The 20,476-nt window shown below is 32.9% G+C and overlaps 6 protein-coding genes across 6 annotated transcripts; 4 read left to right on the top strand and 2 right to left on the bottom strand.

Annotated features, from left to right (window-relative positions):
- The first annotated feature begins 901 nt into the window (after positions 1-901).
- Positions 902-3,790, top strand: LOC108806316 (endoglucanase 16). Its single transcript, XM_018578396.2, has 8 exons — positions 902-1,346; positions 1,428-1,640; positions 1,855-2,055; positions 2,151-2,228; positions 2,372-2,521; positions 2,593-2,701; positions 2,782-2,945; positions 3,247-3,790. Exons 1-8 carry the CDS (start codon positions 1,125-1,127, stop codon positions 3,568-3,570), a joined length of 1,461 nt encoding a protein of 486 aa, XP_018433898.1. The 5' UTR covers positions 902-1,124; the 3' UTR covers positions 3,571-3,790.
- A 2,127-nt stretch (positions 3,791-5,917) lies between these two features.
- LOC130496338 (40S ribosomal protein S29) lies at positions 5,918-6,713 on the bottom strand. The gene is made up of 3 exons (XM_056988335.1): positions 6,579-6,713; positions 6,248-6,347; positions 5,918-6,150 (listed from the first exon to the last, which is right to left on the bottom strand). Exons 1-3 carry the CDS (start codon positions 6,638-6,640, stop codon positions 6,142-6,144), a joined length of 171 nt encoding a protein of 56 aa, XP_056844315.1. The 5' UTR covers positions 6,641-6,713; the 3' UTR covers positions 5,918-6,141.
- Positions 6,714-6,832: 119 nt separating this feature from the next.
- LOC130496337 (uncharacterized) lies at positions 6,833-7,359 on the top strand. The gene is made up of 2 exons (XM_056988334.1): positions 6,833-7,131; positions 7,201-7,359. Exons 1-2 carry the CDS (start codon positions 6,856-6,858, stop codon positions 7,288-7,290), a joined length of 366 nt encoding a protein of 121 aa, XP_056844314.1. The 5' UTR covers positions 6,833-6,855; the 3' UTR covers positions 7,291-7,359.
- A 1,698-nt stretch (positions 7,360-9,057) lies between these two features.
- Positions 9,058-9,873, bottom strand: LOC108806560 (40S ribosomal protein S29). The gene is made up of 3 exons (XM_018578704.2): positions 9,719-9,873; positions 9,388-9,487; positions 9,058-9,290 (listed from the first exon to the last, which is right to left on the bottom strand). Exons 1-3 carry the CDS (start codon positions 9,778-9,780, stop codon positions 9,282-9,284), a joined length of 171 nt encoding a protein of 56 aa, XP_018434206.1. The 5' UTR covers positions 9,781-9,873; the 3' UTR covers positions 9,058-9,281.
- A 32-nt stretch (positions 9,874-9,905) lies between these two features.
- Positions 9,906-10,917, top strand: LOC108806559 (protein BUNDLE SHEATH DEFECTIVE 2, chloroplastic). The gene is made up of 4 exons (XM_018578703.2): positions 9,906-10,271; positions 10,341-10,377; positions 10,605-10,688; positions 10,779-10,917. Exons 1-4 carry the CDS (start codon positions 9,996-9,998, stop codon positions 10,829-10,831), a joined length of 450 nt encoding a protein of 149 aa, XP_018434205.1. The 5' UTR covers positions 9,906-9,995; the 3' UTR covers positions 10,832-10,917.
- Positions 10,918-14,208: 3,291 nt separating this feature from the next.
- On the top strand, positions 14,209-20,218 carry LOC108813086 (kinesin-like protein KIN-12E). Its single transcript, XM_018585521.2, is given in 23 exon segments — positions 14,209-14,566; positions 14,653-14,808; positions 14,894-14,977; positions 15,051-15,170; positions 15,240-15,353; positions 15,452-15,544; positions 15,927-16,016; positions 16,130-16,200; positions 16,293-16,367; positions 16,463-16,550; positions 16,638-16,696; positions 16,780-16,843; positions 16,935-17,000; positions 17,069-17,218; positions 17,306-17,410; positions 17,507-17,742; positions 17,818-17,887; positions 17,973-18,068; positions 18,144-18,203; positions 18,288-18,367; positions 18,443-18,699; positions 18,702-19,928; positions 19,931-20,218. Coding segments are annotated over 23 exon segments (3,807 nt in total). The 5' UTR covers positions 14,209-14,293; the 3' UTR covers positions 20,104-20,218.
- Positions 20,219-20,476: the final 258 nt, after the last annotated feature.

Below are 20,476 nucleotides of genomic sequence, written 5' to 3'. Positions count from 1 at the left end.
ATTTTTCACTTAAAAAACTTTTAAATATTTAGTTAATGTGATTATTTTAAAAATAAATTTATTTTCCATTTTAACTAAAAAAAATTTAAAATATCTAATTAATTTTGTAATTATAACTAAACACATGTATAATTTTGTATTAAACTGTGATATTAATTTAATATAATGTTTTCAGTAATTTTTTATTCTTAACCAATAAGATTTTTCAGTTTAGAATTATGTATCAAATGATTTAAAATATGTTGTCACTGAAAATTTAAAACAAAAAATTAAGTTATTACCTGTGAACTATAAAATTATTGTGTTTTAAAATGTTATATTAAGTTATTAGTAATATGATTAATATTACAATTAATTATGTAAAAAATAATTATGTGTGTAAAAACAAAATAATCATCCACACGACTATGAGGATCAAAATCTAGTTTCATTTAAAATGTGGCTAAGTGATTAGTGTGAATCTAACTCAGATCCTTTACCACAAATATATATATCTTCTTCACCACAAACAAGGGTTAGATGGTTTGGGTACTTTTTTTTGTAAAAGATAATATTTTTATGTACTATTATTTATGAGTTATTCTTGGGTACTTTTCTCTAGTTATATCAAGTTTATTCATGTCTTCTTCTTTTGCTTTAATTATTTTACCCAACGGATACCCATCCGAAGAGGAGCAATGTACGATCTAAATTAATCAAAAAACAGACAATCCAAAATCTTTATTTAGGATAATGAAAATTAGAACTAAAAATCAGAACAAAAAGGACAAAAAATAGTGACCAGTGGATATGAAAATCTGTCAAGATTAGTAAGCCTATACTTAACTTTCCAAGACAAATCTATTATAAGTCCCCTTATTAATCACTTCCACTATATTAAACCGATATAAAACGTAAGAGAGGAGGAGACAAAAAAAAACAAACATCAAAAACAATCACCAAGAAAAAACTAAAAAGAAGAAAAGACGAAAAGCATGCAACTGTTTTTCGTTTTTTGTTGAAACCAAAAAAAAAAAAGAAATTCATAAAAAAAACAAACAATAAGATTCAGTTACTTTTTCTTCCTGCTATTTTTTCTTATATAAAGAGTTTGCATTTTCATTACAAAAGTAAATTTTGGAATTATGGGTAATCATGGAGAAAAAAGAAGAGGAAATGTTGTGATTAGGGCCATATTGTTGGGTCTCATAAGCATTGTGTGTGTTAATGGTACAAACATAAATTACAAAGAAGCCTTAACCAAATCTCTAATCTTCTTGGAAGCTCAAAGATCAGGCAAACTCCCTCCAAACAATAGGGTTCCGTGGAGAGGTGATTCTGCTCTTGATGATGGCAAACTTGCAAATGTAAGTTCTTGTAATAATTATTAGGTTCCTGCCCAACAGAAACACTTTACAACAACTAATAATGTGATTATATATTTATAGGTTGATTTGGCGGGAGGGTACTATGACGCAGGAGACAATGTGAAGTATGGTCTTCCAATGGCGTTCACGATCACGACGCTGGCTTGGTCAGCCATTTCCTACGGTAAAGAACTCCGTGCCGCAGGAGAGCTCGAAAACACTCATGCCGCTATCCGTTGGGGCACTGATTATTTTCTCAAATGTTCTTCTCGCAAGAACCGCCTCTATGTTCAGGTCCGGTCCAAATATATATATTTAAACGACCTTTTAATACATATTTTAACATAATACTTGATCTTTCTAAATATGAGTCAAAGAGATCAAAAACCTTGTTTCTTACTTATTTTTGGAATAAAAAGACAATTTTCATAAATTTACATCATGCAAGTAAGATGAACGTGCTTATTTCCTAACTAAAATTACTCTGACTATTAATACGATCAAATAGGTTGGTGATCCAAACCTGGACCACAAGTGCTGGGCGAGGCCTGAGAACATGCAAACTCCAAGGACGGTATTGCAGATAAGTGATAAAGATCCTGGCACAGAAATCGCGGCCGAGACTGCCGCTGCAATGGCTGCTTCCTCGATCGTTTTCCGCCGCATCGACCACAAATACTCCCGCCGGCTCCTAAACAAAGCCAAATTGGTGTGCTTATAAATATATACATATTTGTATACACATTTAGATAGTGATTTTATTATTAAACTGATTAAATATTTGATCATTATTTCAATATGTAGCTCTTCAAGCTAGCCAAGAGCCACAAGGGTTCATATGATGGAGCATGCCCTTTCTATTGTTCTTGCTCGGGTTACAACGTAATCTCAACTCTAACTTCTAAAGCATTTTCTATTCCAAATGTCAAATGTTTTTTTACTATCTTTTAAAAATATGATTTTGTTCACATTTTAATTGACATCAATTAAAAATAATTGATATCAATTTTGACACAAATGTGAAGGACGAGTTGCTGTGGGCGGCAACATGGCTATACAAGGCAACAAGGAAACAGGAGTACCTTAGCTACCTTAAATTTGAAGCCATAAGTGGCTACGTCGCTGAGTTTAGCTGGGATCTCAAATACGCCGGTGCGCAGATGCTCATTGTCAAGGTCTAATACATGCCCAAAGTTATAGCTTTTCTTTGGTTTATGTATTAATTCGTTTATATATGTAAATGTAGATGATCTTCGAAGGCATAAAAGGACTTGACCTATATAAACAACAGGCTGATAGTTTCATCTGCTCGAATCTCCCTGGTAGTCATTACCACCAAGTCTTCAATACCCCAGGTTCTATCTCCATATACTAACATACATATTTAGAAACATTTATATATGATTTTAAACGTTATATTCTTGGTGTATAATAGGTGGTATGATTCACTTGAGGGATGGAGCCAACACTCAGTATGTCACCGCAACTGCTTTCTTGTTCTCGTCGTACGCCGATCTTCTCCAGAAACACAACCAAAAGATCTATTGCGGAAGCAAGCAATTCGATTCAACACATCTCATGGCTTTCGCCAAAAAACAAGTAAAATATTCGTAACTCTTGCATTAATTTTCCTTTACTTGCCCACAAGAAAACAAACATGGTTTATATAAACAAACGAAAGACCACCATACGGACCATGCCTAGTTTGAATCTTGCACCAGTAAAAGACAAAAAAAAAAGTTTGTTTTTTGACATTGGAAATTTCAAAATCTTTTCATTTGTGAAGTGATTCTTAATTTGTTAGAAATATATATATTAGATCTTAATGTCAGAAACGAATTGTATTTCGTACGAGACTATAGAAAAATGCCTTAATTTTCTTATCATATGCGCGTTTCAGATTGACTACATACTAGGGCATAACCCACAAGGAAGGTCTTACATGGTTGGGTTCGGACCAAACCCGCCAAAGCAAGCCCACCACAGAGGAGCCTCAGTGCCACTGGCTGAAGCCAATGCGCCTTTAAGCTGCCCACTGAGCTTTACGAAATGGTTCAACAAGAACCAGCCTAACGCTAACGAGCTGACCGGAGCCATCGTGGGAGGACCCGACCGTCAAGATAAATTCCAAGATTTTCGTTGGACATCCGTTTACACGGAGCCTTGCACTTACATCAACTCTATCGCCGTGGGTCTTCTTGCAAAGCTTGCCGCCACGGCTTAGAGCCATAACTATGATGAGACCACTTCCATGGAAAGTATTATTTTAGGGTGTCCTTAACCTAATATATATATTCAGACGCATGTGGCCATTCAATATGACTCTATTTTCATTATTTTTGCCTTTATAGTTTGCTTTTTGGAAAGCCGTTTTCTCCAAAATATAAAATTGCATGGGCATAATAATAAGCCCTGATGATTTGAAATCTAATCTATTAATTTAGGGTTCTATTTTTATCTACTATTAACAAGTCATAGTAGGACCACTTAAAGAATTAGTCAATATGACATATTTGATTATTTGTATTAACAATAAACCAACTATAAATATATTAACAATAAACCAACTATAAATTTGATTTTTTTAATTATAATAAAATCTGTTGAGAAAGAATCTAACAAAATCTTAGTTTAAAATTTAAATATTTTTTTTTATAAATAACACATTAATATATTTCGAAATTAGTAATATAATATTATTATAAGTAAATTTAACTAAAACTTATTATAAAAATAAAATAAAAAGTTCTTTATACTAACTTTTTTATAGGTTCTATGATATATTCCGTATTATATATAAATAGAAGTGCTATATGAATTAAATATTAAAAATATATTAAATATGTAAATCAACAAAAAAAAATTATTTTATTTTTTAACTTAAATAAATTATTGATCATCATTATAATGGATTAAACTTCGAAAACTATATAATACTTTTATATTAAAATAAATGTATTAACATAAGTTAAAATTTTATATTTACAGCCATACATTATCTTTTTATTTATTTTGAAACTATTAGCAATATATTGCTTAAAAATGTTTATATACAAAAATATAATAGTATATAATAACCTTTAGTTCATATACTATTTAAAAATATGTTATTAGTAAAATATGAAATTTCAGTAATTCATTTAAAATATTAGTGACAAAAATCAAATTTTAATTATAAATTTTATTTTATTTTAATAGTAACAAAATTTGTTGATAAAAGAATTAAAAATATCACCAAAATTCAAATATTTTATAAAATGATACAGTAATGTAGTACCAAAACAAATTCAAAATTCATGTATTATTCCAAACTCAAATAGTTGTGTAATTTTCCAAAGTTGTCTCGAAAAAAATATATTATTTTGAAAATAAATATTCAAACTCAAATGATAATATTTCAAATTTTACAAAAGACAAAATCATGGATAATAAAGATTAACTTTTTGAAATGTACCTGAAAAAAACTAACTATATATGTTGTAAAAATTTAAAGTAACCTAATGTTTTGACGTCTTAATTTAAAAAAAAATAGAACTTAATATCATAACATCCAAAACAAATATCCTATATAATAAATTTAATAAAATAGTATGATAGATACTACTATGTATAAAGTTTACTAAAACAATAGGATTATATTATTTAAAATAAATAAATCCCGTAAAATACTAAAATGAGATATGTTAAAGTATATTTTCTTAAACAAACCATGTAAATATAATTATTTTAGTCATATTTATTTTCTATAATATAAATAAATAAAATTTAAAAATGTATTATATGCAAAATGTTTAAATTAAAGAAAACAACATAATTTGAATGGGGTTCTCTATTTGAGTATTTCATATTTTTATTTTATTTTACCTAACTCGAAAATATATTAGTAAGTAATAAAAATCAATAACAAAGTAAATTTTTTTTTAAAAACCATTATATATTAATAATACTGAATAAGAAATATAAACAATAATATGATATAGTAATACAATATATAACACTAAAATAGAAATTATATATTTAAAACATTTTTAATAATATAAAATATATTTAAAAAATATAAATATATCCGCACGAACGTGCGGGTTAAAATCTAGTTATAATTAAGTGGAACGAATGAATAGCCGGAATGGTAAATTCGTACTATTTCAAGTAGATTTTTAACTTTATTTTTGTTCTATATGAAATAATGTTTTGTTGTTAATTTCTATGTAATTTAAATGAAACTTTCAAATATATGATTAAATCATTATCTATGCTTCTATGAAAAATGTTAATTATTACATTATAATCTAAACAAATAGTTGATCGCTGTCAAGTGTGTGGTGTAGAAGGTTAGTATATCATAATTATCTACTTGTGAGTTCATAGATAAGTTTGGACTAATAATCAACTTGATATAGATACTATCTTTCGAAAATTAACATAGATTTCATTCCTAACCACCCATTTTGGTTCAGGTTACGGGTAATTAAGCTCAAAATGGAAATTGTTGAGAAAACCTTTTTATGTTTCAAACTTTTGTTTTGACACTTTTCAGCTTTTGTTGCGTCTAATGTCTAATACAACAAAGATTAGATCATTCAATTGCAAAAATCATATAGATATTTTGATCATATAGAGCGTCGTTCCATTGAAACATAAGCTTTTAAGACAAAATACATAGGTCTTGTCCACCAACTTATTCGATACAAAAAATGAAATGCATTAAAAGAAAAAACTAAAAAAGCTTCAGAGCCAATTGATTGACGCCATCATGTTTGCGTATAATAAGCATCAATCAAGAACTAGTGCTTCATTAACGATACTGCAGCGACGACAGAACCAAAAAAAAAAACAGAATAAGGAAATCAGGCAAAGAAATCAAATCATGGAGATGCATGCATATCATTGAATTTATTTACCTTGATGAATCCAATCTCCTTGGCATTGCTGCGGAAACACTGTCTGCAGCAGTTCAGACCATACTTCCTGATCAGCCCATGGGAGTTTCCACACACACGGCTGCAAAATAACAATAGTTAGAATCTATTACTAAACTACGCTAACCAGACAAGAATTTGTGGTGTGTAAAATTACAATTTCAGAAACTTCTCACAGATATGACATCAATACACAAATTCATCATAGAATTAAATCTCACTGTCTCCATCTAACAACATATTCAGTTTGAACAATAAAAAAAAAAGTTGAATTCTAGGATGCAAACAAATCAAAGTAAAACGATGATATTACCAGGTGCGTGATCCAGGACCGTACTTCTTCGGATGAGAGTTCCACACGTTGTCATGACCCATTTCGTCGGTTGCTCACAGAGGAAAGAACAAGCGGCGTCTGCGTGAACCCTAGAAAATATTTCTTTCTGCTGAGGGATAAGTAAGTAGTAGGCTTTTTTGTACAACCAAACAAATGGGCTTTTTAAGGCCCATTAATGAGTTAAAAATTCTATTAACTTTGTTTCGTCTCCACAAGTTCTTATGTTTTTTTTGAGCTCGTCGTCGTCACTCAATCCATGGCCACTCGACCTCTCATCTCTCTGCAACTCCTTTCCTCTCTTTCATCTTCTTCCTTAAACCCAACCCCACAATCTCTCTTCTTGCCCAATTTCGCTAAACCCAAAAGATTATCAAGGAAAAGCGGTGTTCATTGCTCGGCTACTCTCATCACTCACCCTTCCGTTCTCTTATTAGGCAGCTTCGATGGCGGTGGATTCGTCGATACACAGACCTTCATTGTCACCATCAGTCTCGTCGTTGCCATTGCCCTCTCTCTCTTCCTCGGCTTCAAGGTTCATATCCAAATCTCTATATCCCTTTTAATCCATGTCACAGATTCTTGAAAATTTTGACTCTTGCAGGGAGACCCAGTTCCATGCGAGAGATGTGGTGGAAACGGTGACTCTCTTTTTTATAGGTTCTATGATATATTCCGTATTATATATAAATAGAAGTGCTATATGAATTAAATATTAAAAATATATTAAATATGTAAATCAACAAAAAAAAATTATTTTATTTTTTAACTTAAATAAATTATTGATCATCATTATAATGGATTAAACTTCGAAAACTATATAATACTTTTATATTAAAATAAATGTATTAACATAAGTTAAAATTTTATATTTACAGCCATACATTATCTTTTTATTTATTTTGAAACTATTAGCAATATATTGCTTAAAAATGTTTATATACAAAAATATAATAGTATATAATAACCTTTAGTTCATATACTATTTAAAAATATGTTATTAGTAAAATATGAAATTTCAGTAATTCATTTAAAATATTAGTGACAAAAATCAAATTTTAATTATAAATTTTATTTTATTTTAATAGTAACAAAATTTGTTGATAAAAGAATTAAAAATATCACCAAAATTCAAATATTTTATAAAATGATACAGTAATGTAGTACCAAAACAAATTCAAAATTCATGTATTATTCCAAACTCAAATAGTTGTGTAATTTTCCAAAGTTGTCTCGAAAAAAATATATTATTTTGAAAATAAATATTCAAACTCAAATGATAATATTTCAAATTTTACAAAAGACAAAATCATGGATAATAAAGATTAACTTTTTGAAATGTACCTGAAAAAAACTAACTATATATGTTGTAAAAATTTAAAGTAACCTAATGTTTTGACGTCTTAATTTAAAAAAAATAGAACTTAATATCATAACATCCAAAACAAATATCCTATATAATAAATTTAATAAAATAGTATGATAGATACTACTATGTATAAAGTTTACTAAAACAATAGGATTATATTATTTAAAATAAATAAATCCCGTAAAATACTAAAATGAGATATGTTAAAGTATATTTTCTTAAACAAACCATGTAAATATAATTATTTTAGTCATATTTATTTTCTATAATATAAATAAATAAAATTTAAAAATGTATTATATGCAAAATGTTTAAATTAAAGAAAACAACATAATTTGAATGGGGTTCTCTATTTGAGTATTTCATATTTTTTATTTTATTTTACCTAACTCGAAAATATATTAGTAAGTAATAAAAATCAATAACAAAGTAAATTTTTTTTTAAAAACCATTATATATTAATAATACTGAATAAGAAATATAAACAATAATATGATATAGTAATACAATATATAACACTAAAATAGAAATTATATATTTAAAACATTTTTAATAATATAAAATATATTTAAAAAATATAAATATATCCGCACGAACGTGCGGGTTAAAATCTAGTTATAATTAAGTGGAACGAATGAATAGCCGGAATGGTAAATTCGTACTATTTCAAGTAGATTTTTAACTTTATTTTTGTTCTATATGAAATAATGTTTTGTTGTTAATTTCTATGTAATTTAAATGAAACTTTCAAATATATGATTAAATCATTATCTATGCTTCTATGAAAAATGTTAATTATTACATTATAATCTAAACAAATAGTTGATCGCTGTCAAGTGTGTGGTGTAGAAGGTTAGTATATCATAATTATCTACTTGTGAGTTCATAGATAAGTTTGGACTAATAATCAACTTGATATAGATACTATCTTTCGAAAATTAACATAGATTTCATTCCTAACCACCCATTTTGGTTCAGGTTACGGGTAATTAAGCTCAAAATGGAAATTGTTGAGAAAACCTTTTTATGTTTCAAACTTTTGTTTTGACACTTTTCAGCTTTTGTTGCGTCTAATGTCTAATACAACAAAGATTAGATCATTCAATTGCAAAAATCATATAGATATTTTGATCATATAGAGCGTCGTTCCATTGAAACATAAGCTTTTAAGACAAAATACATAGGTCTTGTCCACCAACTTATTCGATACAAAAAATGAAATGCATTAAAAGAAAAAACTAAAAAAGCTTCAGAGCCAATTGATTGACGCCATCATGTTTGCGTATAATAAGCATCAATCAAGAACTAGTGCTTCATTAACGATACTGCAGCGACGACAGAACCAAAAAAAAAAACAGAATAAGGAAATCAGGCAAAGAAATCAAATCATGGAGATGCATGCATATCATTGAATTTATTTACCTTGATGAATCCAATCTCCTTGGCATTGCTGCGGAAACACTGTCTGCAGCAGTTCAGACCATACTTCCTGATCAGCCCATGGGAGTTTCCACACACACGGCTGCAAAATAACAATAGTTAGAATCTATTACTAAACTACGCTAACCAGACAAGAATTTGTGGTGTGTAAAATTACAATTTCAGAAACTTCTCACAGATATGACATCAATACACAAATTCATCATAGAATTAAATCTCACTGTCTCCATCTAACAACATATTCAGTTTGAACAATAAAAAAAAAAGTTGAATTCTAGGATGCAAACAAATCAAAGTAAAACGATGATATTACCAGGTGCGTGATCCAGGACCGTACTTCTTCGGATGAGAGTTCCACACGTTGTCATGACCCATTTCGTCGGTTGCTCACAGAGGAAAGAACAAGCGGCGTCTGCGTGAACCCTAGAAAATATTTCTTTCTGCTGAGGGATAAGTAAGTAGTAGGCTTTTTTGTACAACCAAACAAATGGGCTTTTTAAGGCCCATTAATGAGTTAAAAATTCTATTAACTTTGTTTCGTCTCCACAAGTTCTTATGTTTTTTTTGAGCTCGTCGTCGTCACTCAATCCATGGCCACTCGACCTCTCATCTCTCTGCAACTCCTTTCCTCTCTTTCATCTTCTTCCTTAAACCCAACCCCACAATCTCTCTTCTTGCCCAATTTCGCTAAACCCAAAAGATTATCAAGGAAAAGCGGTGTTCATTGCTCGGCTACTCTCATCACTCACCCTTCCGTTCTCTTATTAGGCAGCTTCGATGGCGGTGGATTCGTCGATACACAGACCTTCATTGTCACCATCAGTCTCGTCGTTGCCATTGCCCTCTCTCTCTTCCTCGGCTTCAAGGTTCATATCCAAATCTCTATATCCCTTTTAATCCATGTCACAGATTCTTGAAAATTTTGACTCTTGCAGGGAGACCCAGTTCCATGCGAGAGATGTGGTGGAAACGGTGACTCTCTTTTACTTTTGCTCTCTGTCTCTTTTACCTTCATTTTAATATATGCAAAAAATGATCAAACTCAAGTGGACGGCGTCGAAAGTTCTGCATGATGTATATAGGATAGTTCATTTTATGACTTGTTTTGTTAGAATTGAGTATTGTTTAGACTTCTTAAACTGCCAAAGATTAGTATGTTTTTAAGTTTTTCTCCTTTTTCTTTTGTGTGTTCAAAAAAGGCGGAACCAAATGTGTCTTCTGCCTTGAAGGTAAGATGAAGGTGGACTCTGGCATGGTTGACTGCAAAGTCTGCAAAGGTTCAGGTAGGTACCTAACTAAACCATCCCTTTTCTGCTTAACACTTTCTTACTTCCTTAACAACATCTGAATTGGTTTTGCTTTCTCCAATGTAGGTTTAATTTTCTGCAAGAAATGTGGAGGTTCTGGATACTCTCGCCGTTTATAAATAAATATAATTAGATCATTTATAATTGCGATGAAATTGTTTACAACATTGGTTCTTTTTGGACTATATGATAACCGTTTCTAACTTGTTTATACTCATAATACAGTAGTGCGGACCATTCGTTGGATAAAATGTCATACTCGGTTTTTCAATTTTCACTTGTTAGAACAACTCCAGCGGTGAATGTTAAAAAAAAAGTTATCACAACTAAAAGTAAAAGATAAATATATTAATATATTTTCTTTTACAAATCCTTCTTAAGTCTTAACTGTCTAGAAAATTAAATACATGATAATTAATATTCTTTTCTTTTAGAAATCCTCATCAGTTTTATTAAAAAAAAACAGAAATAAGCTTTTTTAAGGGAAGAAGTTTGATGGAATTGCTTGCATGGCAAAAATTCAAAAAGAAACCAATGTATGGTTTTTTATGGCTTAAAATGTGTGGTTTATGGCTCAATTATTGGATCAGCAGGAGGAAGACAAAGGAAGAAATCTCACTGATGTGTAAGACAAAGAAAATGGTCAAAACCACCACATGGGTGGTTGAAGTGCAATGTTGGTATATACTGGGTGAAAAAAGACTCGCATTGTGGGTTGCACTTGGGTTGTTAGAGATCCCCAAAATGCAGTGAAGTGGCATAGCAGAAGATCTTCCACAGGTATCTTTAATTTTTAAAGATGCTAAAATGCAAGTTATTTCTTGGGCTATCGAAAGTCTAGTGGATCGTAGACTGTATAGGATTGTCTCGGCCTTCTTTCAAGGTTGAAGTTCAATGTTACTTAATATTTTGAGGGATATCCTTATTGGAAAATCATGTTGGAAATGAAGGAAACTAACAAAGGATCTTATTTCATTGCCAAGATCTCTACTACTCCTTTTGGGCAATCATATGTTGCAGCTGGCCGTCTGCGATGGCTTCAGAGGCTTTTTGTTAATGAGGAAGTGGGATCCTTTGCCTAGTATTTTATGAGTTGTAATTTTTTGTACAAGCCTTCTCATTGATGTTTTGTGTATTGAAATGTATTCTTTTTGTGTTGAGGTTTTCAGGAATGTAGGATCTCTGTAAAATAACGTTTGATCTAGGTTATAATATTTTACCTTTGAGAAAAAACTATTATGCAAGAAAGTTAATGAAAATATGTGTTGGGGATTAATTCAGAAATTATTTTTTCTGCTTACAGCAGAATGAGGCTTAAACGATTTTTATCGGGTCATGTTTACTCTTCACTCTAGATATTTTTTTTTGCTTATAGCAGAATGTCACCTTTAAAATATTAATCTTTTTTCATTTCTCCAAATTTTGAAAAGTTGACAGTATATTTTTTTATTCTTCATTTTTTTAAGATGGACCTTTTTTATTACAAACTAATCATTCACTTTAATTTAATTAGATGTCAATAACATAGAACATGGAAAAATTTAATTTTCAAGAATTGTATGTTCGATTTAGAAAAAATTAAATAAAATAAGTCCAGCCTTTTGTTTTGAAATACTTTGATTGATCACTTAAGATATATATTTGGTGTTTCTTATAAAATTTAATATTCTGTGATTATTTATTTATGTTATATGTAATAATTGTATCATATAATAATATTTATGAAAAATAATAATTATCTCGAATTACTGTTAAAATAGTGGATTATATTAGTAAATTTGAAAAAGTACAACGGAATATTTATAATTTATTATCAAGTGATGATATAATATATTTACAATATTCAATTTTTGAAGAAAAAATGAAATAAACCATAGGAAAATATGTTGCTTCATTTTTTGAATTTTTTTAAAAAAAATTTGAACAAATTAAAAATGATGTTTACCATTAAAAATTTAAAACGAAGTTAACCATTCAAGATATTCTAAAGCAGGAACGAAGCCAAAACAGTGACTATGGTGGCACATGCACCCATAGTTTTATTGATATTAACCATTTTACATGTAAAAATTCATGGAAATCAGCTAGGAGAAATGGTTTAATGTTGTTGTGCACTCCCTATGTCTTGACTTCGATCCTCTTTTGTCATTTATTAAATTTTTGCACTCTCTAGAAAATTATTCTAGCTTTGCCCCTGCTTTAAAGCCGTTGTCTTTTGTAATAACTATAAGCATGACTTTATATATGAGCAAACTAAGGGTCTAAATGGAAACATGCATGACAACTACAGTGCAATTCTGATAGTAACAAAAACATAGATATATATAATAAAGTTTTTTTCTAAATTATGAACATTTAGCGATTTTTATATATTTTACTCTGTTATTAATTTTTATTGTTTACAATACATTTTTTTAAAAAAATTGTTTAGTTATACTATAGAAACAATATTTGTTTAGGATAATTTATATTTCCAAATTGTATTTATAAATACACTTTAGCATATATCATTTTAGTATTTTATGAAATTTTATAAATAAATACTTCGAATGTGTCATATTAATTAACTAACTAAATGGTTCTACTTCAACTTCTGAATAATAAATAATAAATAATGACTGTTTTAATAGAATATATATATATATGAACATTATAATATTTAACTGATTTGTATATTTCCAGATCCTAATATTAACTTATTTAACTAATTTTAAATATTTTCGAAACTTACTAACTTCTGATTTTAGTTCGATCCGAGTTGTACATGAATCCCGAAGTACCAAGTTCTTAAATTTCATTTGAATATTATTTATGTAACGTTTGAATTGAATTTAAAACAATTGGTTCGGATTAAAGCAGAGATTTCTGTGTAAGGTAAAAAGGTTCATGGCTAAAACAACCATAATTTTAGTTGAAAAAAAATCAAGAAATAAATAATTAAAACAAGTTTAGTTTAAGTAGAATTTTTCAAATCAGATCGTGATGGTCTAGTGGTCTCTCCTAGAAAAAGAGTATCTTGTTGGTTCAGGCCAGAGTTCAATTTCCCTCTGGTGCGATATTATTAGCTTCATATGTAGTCATGTAAATATGAATCTATGTTTACGACCCATTTAAATACCTGAGAGAATGTTCATCTGTGGGTTTTACCTCTCACCTTTAGGTTAAGTATGTGTTTTCGATAGATCGGGTTTAATCTTTTTTAGAAAAGAAAGTAGAATTTTTCATTCATTTCGAAAAAAAGAGAGAAAAATCAATAATATCCGGTTTGGTTTTTATTTTTGGTCAAGGTCCCGATTTGGTTAACGTTAGCATTTTATTGGAACTGTAACCAATGTTGGAAAGAAATAATATTCAATTAAATAAGAAAAAGAGCGATGTCAAAAAAAAAAAAAAGAGCAACGTTCCGATGAAATTCAAAAAACGGAAATGAATCTGATCCGTTAATCAAAACGCTCCCTCCACCCTCCGATTATATCTATCTCGTTCTCTTTCCCCCTTCACACCCCATTTCAAAATCCTCTCTCTCTCGAAGTCACTCACTCAGTGATTCTCTCTCTCTCTTATCACTCTCAATCAATCAGATGCCGTTCATATCCGAAACTGCGACTGCGATTAAGCGCCGGTTCGGATTCAACGACCGCGCCGCCGCCGCATCGTCAGGCGCTGTGCCGTGTACGCCGGATCCAAGCGCCGCCGTATCGAGGGAGAACCACGCTCATCATCACTCCATGGTTCGAAGAATGCCCGATCTGGACGAAGAAGCAGAGATTTGCGGTGGATCTGCACAGATAACGAGGTCTCACAGCTTCGAGTTCAACGAAGATCCAGCCTTCTGGAAAGATCACAATGTCCAGGTGCGTCTAGATTTTTTTTTTTTGATTCCGTTGAGAGATTATTCGGTTAGGGATTGATTCACTGCTAAATTTTTTTTATCATATAGGTTATCATAAGAACGCGTCCACTTAGCAGCTCAGAGATTTCAACACAAGGGAGCAACAAATGTGTTAGGCAAGACAATGGCCAGGCAATCACTTGGATTGGGAATCCTGAAGCTCGTTTCACTTTTGATCTCGTCGCTGACGAGAATGTCACTCAGGTAAGCTGAAGCTCTTTATTTAAATTAAATAAATACACATTCCTTTTTGACAGTTAAACTCATATAATCTCTTTCACTTAAACAGGAGAAGATGTTTAAAGTAGCTGGAGTACCTATGGTGGAGAATGTTGTGGCTGGCTACAACAGCTGCATGTTTGCTTATGGCCAGGTCAGAGAGGGGAGAGCTTCATTCATTTTTTACTATTTATCCAGTCTGATGATTAACAAGTCTTGTTTTGCAGACGGGGAGTGGCAAAACTCACACTATGCTTGGAGATATCGAGGGAGGAACACGTAGACATAGTGTCAACTGTGGGATGACACCTAGAGTTTTTGAGTTTTTGTTCTCAAGGATCCAAAAGGTTTTTTGTTTCCCTCATACCTTTTTTTTTTTATGTTTTTGTCTCTGTTCTAAAACGCTTCTGTACCAGGAAAAAGAGGTCCGCAAAGAGGAGAAGCTGCAGTTTACTTGTAGATGCTCATTTCTGGAGATTTACAACGAGCAAATTCTTGATTTGTTAGATCCATCTTCTACTAATTTACAGGTACTATACATTTACCACATTGTCAAACCCTGTCTTGTAAATGTATTGAGGGATTAACTAAATAAATCATGCTTTGTTTTAAACCTCCTCTTTTGCAGCTAAGGGAAGACCACAAGAAAGGTATTCATGTTGAAAATCTTAAGGAGATTGAAGTTTCAAGTGCCAGAGATGTGATTCAACAACTAATGGAGGTACTTCATTTTCCCTTTTCTTTTTTAAACTGCACACTTTGTTCCTACGTTTTTCTTATATCGTTACCTGCTTTTGTACAATACAGTACTGAACTATTAAAATTTGATTTCTCCCAAAATTCTATCCTGTCTAGTGTTTATGTTGAAGTTTTCAGCAAGTTTACGAAATATATACTCTTTACTTTTAGAAAGTTGCAACCTTGATGACGCTACTTATTTAAACTACCATCTTTTTATTCGCTTTTATGAACTACTTTGCATGTTAGATGCTCTTTCTCTCCATATTCAGAAATATAGTGCAATAATTAGTTGACAACTTGCTCATTTAATCTCATACTAGTTTCTTATGCAACTAACACGATACATGTGGGTTTTTGCGTAGGGTGCTGCAAACAGGAAAGTAGCTGCAACGAATATGAATCGTGCAAGTAGTCGATCCCACAGTGTATTTACATGCATCATTGAAAGCAAGGTAATCAATTTTACCTTCTTGCTCTGTATTTCTAAAACTGATACTATGTTACTATGCATATATCTTAATAAGTTTTCTCGGATGAAACTAACCTGTCCTGTGTTTTCTATTAGTGGGTATCTCAAGGTGTTACTCATCATCGGTTTGCGCGGCTTAATCTTGTTGATTTAGCTGGATCTGAAAGGTAATATCAGCTGAAAAATTCTTGAAGTGAACTTGCTTGCTTAAGATATTCGCTTGCTTAAGATATTCTACTAACATACATGTGGGATACAGGCAAAAGAGTTCAGGAGCTGAAGGTGAACGGCTCAAAGAAGCAACCAACATTAACAAGTCTCTTTCAACACTGGGGTAAGAATATATATATTTTCTCAAGCGTCAATTATTCTAGTTTAGTCGTTATTATGTAGTTCTAATGATTTGGCCGGCCTATAACCACTTTTCAGGCTCGTGATCATGAATCTTGTTAGTGTTTCCAATGGAAAATCAGTGCACGTTCCTTATAGAGATTCAAAGCTTACATTTCTGCTCCAGGTAAAATATTTCCTCAATGTTGATGTCTGCATTTATAGTTCTGTAATCTGATTACAGTGATCGTTGGCGGTCAATTCTTACCTGCAGGATTCTCTTGGAGGGAATTCAAAGACGATAATAATTGCTAACATAAGCCCATCTAGCAGGTAAATATTACTCTTGCGTCTGTTTATCATTCCCTGAAATATTCACCGGGCTGAATCTCATGGTCCTTTTTTCCCTGATTCAGTTGCTCGTTGGAGACCCTAAGTACCTTGAAGTTTGCCCAGCGTGCAAAACTTATTAAGAACAATGTAATGGAAATATTCATTGGTATTGTTGGTTAAGTCATGGATCTGATATAAGAGACACGTTTAGTTATATTAATTATATTATACTCAACAGGCAATCGTCAATGAAGATGCATCTGGAGATGTTATTGCAATGCGGCTACAAATCCAACAGCTAAAGGTAGATTTTTCAGCAAATACTGTTTCTTTTCTCTCCCACGGATTTGTTCTGAAGTGTTGTATATACAGAAAGAAGTATCCCGCTTAAGAGGAATCGTTAACGCTGATCAGGACAATGACACTGCCTCAATGAGTTGCCCTCCTTCTCCAATGTCCCTTAAGTGGGATGGGTTCAATGGATCGTTCACTCCTCTGACAACTCACAAAAAGATGTCTAAGGTTTGAAATTAGTTTTCCCTAAGAATATGATCTCCAATGTTCAGCATTTGGCTTGTTCTTAACAATTTCTCTTGCATGGGTTTGTAGCCAAAAGACTACGAAGTTGCACTAGTTGGTGCTCTCAGGAGAGAGAGGGAAAAGGACGCTGCACTACAAGCTTTGACTGCTGAAAATGAGGCCTCCATGAAGTTGGTACGCAACATACTCCTCGTTTGGGATTCATTACAGGGATAAATGAGGAAAGAATGATGAAATTGACGAGTTCATAATTTTATTTTCTCCAAACAGGAAAAGAAACGAGAGGATGAAATACGAGGGCTGAAAATGATGTTAAAGCTCAGAGACTCAGCAATCAAGAGTTTACAAGGGGTTGCTTCAGGAAAGATCTCTGTTGAAGGACATGTGCAGAAAGAAAAGGCTGACCTTTTGAAGGAAATTGAGGTGCTACGTGCTCAAGTTGATAGAAATCACGAAGTTACCAAATTTGCCACGGAGAATTTGCGGTTGAAAGAAGAGATTCGAAGGCAAAGACTCTTTGATATTTTTTCCCTATCTTTTCCTCAGATTTAACTTTTACTCACCTTTTACTTGTTACACAGATTGAAATCACAATGTGAGGAAGGTGAACGGGATATCTTGAATCAACAAATTCAAGTGTTACAAGCTAAGGTGAATAAAATATTCTCATCACTTTAGACCTTAGAAGTTTTTTTACGATTTGAATTAGCATGTAACTTGGATCTATAATGTACAGCTGCTAGAAGCTCTTGATTGGAAACTAATGCACGAATCAGATTACTCCACGGTGAAAGAAGATGGTGACATCAGCAACATGTTCTACTCTAACCAGGTATGGGAGTCTTTCATCTGTGCTGGTAAGTAACCTCACAAAAGTATTATATTCTGACACTTGTTGTTGTTGCAGAATCAGGAGTCGAAGAAACTTTCATTAATCCAAGATGAGAATGAATTCCTCCGGATGCAGGTTATTATTGCCTACAGTCGATTTTTCCTCTCTCTCTTTATTCATTAAGGTCTCTAACTTATGGCTTGTTTTTGCTGTCTGTAGGCTATTCAAAATCGAGCAGAAATGGAATCTCTTCAGAAATCATTAAGTTTTTCCATCGACGAGAAAGAGAGATTGGAAAAGTAATATACTGCAAATACAGTATATATATTTCAGTTATTAAGCCTCAGCTCATCTCTTTGGTTTCTCTCTTTCAGGCTTGTGGAAAATTTAGCTAAGCAGCTTGAGGGAATAAGATCCTCAGGCAGGGTTGGCGATGGTGATCAGATCGAGGTTGAAACAATGGTTCAAGCCATTGCATGTGCTAGTCAAAGAGAAGCTGTAGCTCACGAGACAGCAGTCAAGTTGTCGAAAGAAAATGAGGAACTGTGCCAGAAGATTAAGGTCCTGATTGAGGACAACAACAAACTTATAGAGCTGTATGAACAAGTAGCCGCAGAAAATAGCTCCAGAGCCTTGGGAATACCGAGACAGATTCATCAAGTAATAATAATGCTGAAGCTCATATCAACAGTGCTCTGGAGGTTGAGAGAAGCGCAGCAGAGGAACTGAAGAAAATGATTGGAAATCTGGAGAATCAGCTTAGCGAGATGCACGAGGAGAATGAGAAGCTGATGAGTCTGTATGAAAATGCAATGAAGGAAAAAGATGAATTATGCAAAAGACTGCTCTCTGCTCCTGCTGCCCAAGAGAAGCTTATTGAAGCTGATGATGCCAGTGACACTGAAATGGAGTTGTGTAATGTTTCTTCCGAAAGGAGGTCCACAGGAGATTTAAACTCAGCGAGGCTGAAACTCGAATTGGCGCAGGAAAAGCTTTCAGTCTCTGCCAAAACCATTGGAGCGTTGTTCACTTCGCTTGAAGAGATAATCAGAAGCTGTCAGAACAAAGTTAAGGAGCATCAGAAGGAGTTAGGATTAGTTGAAGCTGTCTCTGATCGAACTAACGCAAGAAAAGAAGTTGCGGAGAGAAAGCTGGCTGCTCTCAGAAGCTCGCTATCAAACTTCGTATCATCGTCAGCTTACATTCAACAGCGAGAAGAACGGGCAAGGGCGCGTGTGGAGGCATCTTCAGATCATCTAAACCAGAAAAGTGAAGAGCTCAGCGTTCTCCAATCCAATAAAAGAGAAATCGACGCGGCAATGGGTAAGATCAAACAATCTGAGGCAGAGCTGAAGAGTAACATTGTAATGCTGAAGATAAAAGTGGATGAAGAGAACAGGAGACACGAGGAAGAGAAGGTGCTCTGTGCGATTGATAACGTTGAGAAGATCAACACTCCTCAGAGAAACACACTGCTTTCAATGAAAGCCACGGATCTGCTGAGATCCGAAGAAGAGAAAACAAAGCTCCATTCAGAGATGCAGCTTTCGCGGGAGAAGCTGGCTTCGGTAAGAAAAGAAATCGAAGACATGAACAGAAAGTCCTTGAAGCTGGATAAAGATATCAAAACCGTGGAGAAAGAGATAGAGAAGAGATCGAAGGCAAGATCCGAATCAGAGAGGGAACTGGAACTTAGGATCCAGGAGAAGCAGTGTCTTGAAGAGATGGAAGAAGTAGGGATGTGTGAAATACAAAACATGATAATGGAGATTCACCAGCTTGTCTTTGAGTCAGATATGAGAAAAGAAGAGTTGATGATTGTAAGAGCAGAGCTAGATGCAGAAGAGCATAAAGCGGAAGAGGTCACAAGGCTACAATGGAGACAGTCGAACATGCTTTGAAGAAGCTAGCGAAGGAGGAGAAGAACGGAGGAGAATGTTTGTTATCAGGCAAGGTTGAAGAAGAAGAAATAGGCAGTGTTTTGTGTTGGTTCACGATGCCGCGAAGTTGCTTGAAGATGATTCTCATTGATTAGGAGGTGTGGTACTTGACTCGCAAGTACAGGATTCTTAGTGTTGTGTATGAAATTCAAATACATTCCTCTTTTTTTCTTTCTATCAGCTCTATAAAAAACTCTTCTGTTTTCGTAATCAAGGAAAGGAAGTATATCACTTCTCTTGGAAACTCAAGTCGTTTACTTTGACACGCTTAAGTCTTATCCCTTGTTCGGAAACTTGCTAGGCGCTTAGAGATAGCAATTGGGTTCTTCCGTCCCGTCCCGTTCCGAACTGCTGCGGGTTCGACTTCTGGCGGTATATGGCGGGCCTATCCCGCGCGGGATGCGGTCCTCAAACTAGCTGCCCAATCCCGTACCGCGAAATATGCAAGCCTTCGTGGGCCGTCCCGCG

Source organism: Raphanus sativus, chromosome 6 (assembly GCF_000801105.2).
Source record: "Raphanus sativus cultivar WK10039 chromosome 6, ASM80110v3, whole genome shotgun sequence".
In the NCBI taxonomy this organism is placed as follows: Eukaryota; Viridiplantae; Streptophyta; class Magnoliopsida; order Brassicales; family Brassicaceae; genus Raphanus; species Raphanus sativus.
The sequence above is the reverse complement of the archived record's forward strand: the minus strand, read 5'-3'. Positions and strand labels throughout refer to the sequence as shown.